Source organism: Chrysochloris asiatica, unplaced genomic scaffold (genome assembly GCF_000296735.1).
Source record: "Chrysochloris asiatica unplaced genomic scaffold, ChrAsi1.0 scaffold00042, whole genome shotgun sequence".
NCBI classification, from domain to species: domain Eukaryota; kingdom Metazoa; phylum Chordata; class Mammalia; order Afrosoricida; family Chrysochloridae; genus Chrysochloris; species Chrysochloris asiatica.
The window spans coordinates 9,362,601-9,367,923 of record NW_006408560.1 but is presented as its reverse complement, the minus strand read 5'-3'; the positions used below and the strand labels follow the sequence as shown (position 1 = coordinate 9,367,923).

Below are 5,323 nucleotides of genomic sequence, written 5' to 3'. Positions count from 1 at the left end.
TGCGTTTCAGTGTTTACTCTTGAGTTCTTTTGTCAACCTCTTTTGCAATAAAACTTTCTATGAACACATGAGCTTCCCTATTTTTCACAAGATGAAGTGAAATGTCTCTTCTAATGCCTACCTATCCTTGATCTAGTCTCTCAGCAATATCTGACACATGATTAAATATGGAGTTCTGATACAATACTATATACTGATACTATATAGAGCAGGGGATGAGATTGGAGATGGGGAGGGACTCAAAAAAAGAGAAAAGTCTTGGCATTCCCTTCCTAAAGGACACACTCTGAGACACTGGTTTTGTTTGTTCTTCTTCACAGTCTTGCCTGAGTTTCTGAAGATGCCCCGGCTCCTGAGAAGTGTCCTTTCTGTAATCGAGATCTTCTACAAGTATACCAGGAAAGACGGCGATGGGATGACAATGACCTGCAGAGAGCTAAAGCACCTGCTCCAAGGAGAGTTTGAGGACATCCTTCAGGTGAGGTGTTCATGGAGCTGTGGAAATTCTTTCCCATTTGCCCTTTCTCCATAATTCAAGTAAGATGAGCATAGGTGAGCACTGCCCATTTTGTATTTGCCTACCAGTGCAGTGGTCCCATATGACAAGCAATGGACTGTGAACCACAAGGTCAGTGGTTCGAGTCTGCCAGCTGCTCTGTGGGAGAAAGATGAGATTTTCTCCTCCAGCAAACTTTTTTGGAATCCTGGTATGCTACTGTGGGTTAATGCGCTGGACTGCAAGGTCGCTTGAACCACAAAGTCTCACCAGCCACTCCTTGGAAACCCTATACAGGGTCGCTATGTGTTGGAACCAACTCAACGCACTTAACAACATCAACAACAACCAGCACTTAGCACTCACTGACTTTTGTACAACTTTGTTTAGTTTCTTAGTTTGCACAATTGCTTAGACAGTCTTACAGAGAGAATGATGTTTTCCTCACTGAGACTTCATCAAAGTAGACTTCTTAAAGTCATTATAAATTTAAATGCAACTCAAAATTGATATAAATGCTCCTTCACATCCAAAGCTTTCTGTTAGTGTCCTAGGTCTGCTGTAACAAATCATCACAAACTGGGTTACTTGAAACAATAGAAATATATTGTCTCACTGTTCTGGAGTCTAGAGATCTAAAGACTCTAGGGAAGAATCCTTCCTTGCTTCTTTCTGGCTTCTGGTGGTTGATGGCAATCCTTGATAGTCCTTGGCTTATAGCGGCAGCACTCCAATTTTTGTTTCTGTCTTCCCATGATCATCTTCATCTTGCCATGTGTCTCTGATGGCTTTCTTATAAGGATACCAGTCACTAGATTTAGGACTCACCCAAATATAGTTTGACCTCAACTTAAATTATTATGTCTGTGAAGACCCCATTTCCAAGTAAGATCATATTCTGAGGTTCCAGATGGACATGAACCTTTGGGGGAGGGGGACCCATGTGACCCAATACATTATTTGATGAAAGATAGCATTCAGAACAATGAACTCTTACAACTGTGGGAAATGTTACCAGCTGCTTAGGGTACAATTCTTGAGAGACTTGCAGCTACTCAGGTCACAGTCCCACACATAAATAACCTCATTTCTCACTGTGTTTTCATGCAGCCATATGTCCTTCATGCTGTGGAGAAAAATGTGAACCTTCTGGATACTGGCAGTGATGGCAGCATTAGTTTTGATGATTTTGTCCTTGCAATCTGTAACTTGTTAAACCACTGTTACCTTGACATACAATCATTAAATTCAGAACTAAAACGAATATCTAAACCAGAGAAGGAAACACCAGATGATGTGGATTCTCAGACAACCAGAAGTGGTCAGCAGAGAGAAGAAACCCCACCTACTAAAGACAATGTGGTACTTCCTTCAGGAATGGCACCATCATCTGAAGTCAAATTTGAAAAGAGGGGAGCAGTTAAAAATAATGAGGCGGACCCAAGAGAACACTCCAAAACTCATAAACTACCTGGAGAAGCATCTGAGCACAATGACTCTAAGAACACACATGTGGAAGGGGATGAGCAGGAAGTAGCCCAAGATGTACAAACAGAAGTAGACAGTGGGACCCAGCTTGAGACAAACAAGGCAATGACAACATCAGAACAGACCTCCAGTCCCACAAAGGAGGAGGAACCAGAAAAAGATGCTGACAGGAAATCATGTGAGTCAGAGAAATCAACTGCATATGTGATTGATGGTAGAGTATGTGAAGTCCAAGAACTAGGAAAGGGTGATGCTGATCGGACACTACCAGAGACAAAGTATTCAGCTGAGCCTGATAATGAAGGTAGAATAGCTGAGACTCAAGAGCCACCAGCACAAGAAAAAGAACAGGAAACAAAGAGCCTTCCAGTTCAAGATGACATAAATATTTCAGAAACACATGATGTTAAAACTAAAAGGAAACTGGGGAGAGGCCATGAAACCCATGAAATAGGGCAGAAAGAAAGTGAGATAAAAACTCAGACATCAGCCCTGGAAGTCCAAATACAAGACAGGAAGCATCAGGAACTTCAGGGACCATCAAAAGAAAGGGAAGCTACAAAAGGGTCTGAGACACAAGATCTGACCTCAGAAGGAATAAATCAGAATCATCGTGAAATTGAAAAGGCAGAAACCCCAAGAGAAGATGTAAGATACACTGAGAAAGACACAGCAGACATACTTGTGAGCAGCAAAAATGCCCCAGTATTAGAAGGAGCACTAGGAGCAAGGGAAAGAACACAGGAAGAATCACCACTTGAAAGCCCATCTGGAGGAGAAGACAACATTGCCAAGACTCAAGACAAGTCAACAAAGGAGGGTGACAGTGACCAGGGGGAAGATCTTGTGCCACCAACCACACAGAATGAAGGGTCCTCTGAAACCCCCAAAAGCTTGCCTCCAGAGGAAGGTGACAGAAGCTCAGAAACAGGCGACCTACCTGCACAAGGCTCTACCCACAGTCAGGTAGACACACAGGAAGAGTCTATGCAAGGAGACTGCAACAATGACTCAGATGCCCAGAGACAGGCAGCAATGAGTGAGAAACACAAATCTCAGGAGTCGATGGTACTGGCAGTCAGAGGAGAGTCAGAGCAGCGCACCGAGGAACAAGAACAATTTCTCAGAGAAGAATACAAGAGTCAGGGCTCAGAGACCAAAGGCCCAGGTCCAGATGTAGATCTTAATAGATACCCAGAGGCACAGCAGTCTACAGTAGGAGGTGAAAATGGACAGTCCGTGGAGATTGAGATTCCAGAAACCCTGGATGCAGATAATAATGGTCAGCTTTCTGTAGAGCAACAACCCACTAAGGGAGATGGTAGGAAACAACTGAAGGTCCAGAGCTCAGGTACTGAAGAAGGTAGAGCATCGGAGACCCAGGAAACTCCATTAAAAAGTCTGGATGAGGACAATTCAACCTCCCCTGAGACACACCATGAAACAGAGGAACTCGCAACATTACAAGAAGAGAATGGAAGTGTCCAGGAGCTGGCAGAAGGTGATGACCAACAACATTCATCCAAGAAAGGGCGATATTCTTCAGTTCCCCAGTCAGACCTTGAAGAGAGAATGCAGAGGGACCAACAACCCTGTTCTGTAAAGAAAGGTTCACTCAATCCCGGCTCACTATACGAATATCTTCAGGAAGAGATTCCACAGCAAACAGACATAACCCAAGAAGAGCATCAAAAACAAGTTCAGTCAGCAGGGGCATTGGGCCTAGAGTTCAGCACCAACCAATCAAGTGCATCCCTCAGCCAAGCATTACAACAGCACACCAGGGAACTTTTGCCTGATGAGGCTCCTGCTGACCCAGAGCAGATATCAGCAATCAGGACTCCAGAAGAAAAGTAGGGTCACCCTCTGAGAGAGGAATCAGTACCACCAAGGAAAGCAAGTACCACAAAACAATGAAACATTATTGGTATTCCAGGAGAAGGAACTTCATACAAAAAAGCTCCAGCTTTCTTCCCTCCCAACCACCCTCAACACTCACATACAACATTCAGATACAAATTCATAATCCTATACATTTCCAACTTGAGCTTCTACAGGAGAAAATAACTAAGTATTCAGCATTGGGAACTACCACCAAAGAAATGGCAGATCAAACTAATACAACCAGTGGAAATTCTACTGTATGATTCTACCTGCAAGTGCCAAAATAGATTTTCTTGTAAGACCACCTAAATTTATTTCTCATTAAAAATAGAAAAAGTCCTTCCGTATCTTCAGCAGGTAGCAATTTCTTCACCTGATTCATTGGCTTCTAAAATGTGGCAGTAGGAAGTTATGATACTCTGTAATACTACCTTATAATAAAAAAAAAAAAACATTAATTCACAAATACAGATTGTCTGCTTCATTATATTTCCTACAAGGATTCCAAGTTAACACTCAAATTATATCCCTCAAAATAACTTCATATACCAATACAACTTAAAATAATGATGATTTTCTAATACCTAATTAAAGTAAATGGAGTCCTGATTTGGTGCTGCAGGTTAATGAGCTGGACTGCAAGGTCAGTTTGAACCACAAGGTTGGCAGTTCAAATTCACCAGGCATCCCTCACAAACCCTATACAAGGTCACTATGGATCAGAATTGACTCAATGGCACTTAACAGTAACAACAGCAATTAAAGTAAAATAGCTCTAGCAATACAGTGGGTTCAAACCCATCAACCCCTCCACAGGAGAAAGATGAGGCTATCTGCTCCTGTAAAGATTTATAGTCTCAGAAACCCTACAGAGCAGTTCCACTGTGTCCTATAGGATCGCTCTGAGTCAGAATGGGCATTATGGTAGTGGGTGGGTAATTCTATGTTCCTCATGAATGAATAAGAGCCTTAGTAGCATAGTGGGTTACATGTAAGGCTACAGTTCACATCTACCAGCCCCTCCATAGGAGAAAGATGAGACTTTCTGCTCCCATAAAGAAACCCTATATATGACTGCTATGAATCAAAACCAATTCAACTGTAGCACACGCTACCACCACCACACCACCACCAAGAATGAATGTATTGCTGTTAAGTGCTATCAAGTTGGTTCTGACTCATAGTATATATATATATATATATATATGGTTTCCAAGGAGCAGCTGGTAGGTTTAAACCAACAAACTTGTGGTTCAAACCAACCTTTCAATCCAGTACATTATCCTGCAATGCCACACCAGGACTCCACCATGAATGAATATCCCTATTTTAAAAAAATGCCCTTAAATAATCAAGAAGGAGCTCTGGTAGTGTAGTGGTTATGAACACATCAGGCTGCTAATTTCACTGTCAACAGTTCAAAACTACGAGCAGTTCCACAGAAGAAAGATGAAG

The 5,323-nt window shown here is 42.3% G+C and overlaps 1 protein-coding gene across 1 annotated transcript; it reads left to right on the top strand.

The window, feature by feature from the left end:
• The first annotated feature begins 340 nt into the window (after positions 1–340).
• On the top strand, positions 341–3,841 carry TCHHL1 (trichohyalin-like 1). Its single transcript, XM_006861709.1, has 2 exons — positions 341–478; positions 1,607–3,841. The coding sequence occupies exons 1-2, from the start codon at positions 341–343 to the stop codon at positions 3,839–3,841; spliced, it is 2,373 nt and encodes a 790-aa protein (XP_006861771.1).
• The last annotated feature ends 1,482 nt before the right edge of the window (positions 3,842–5,323 follow it).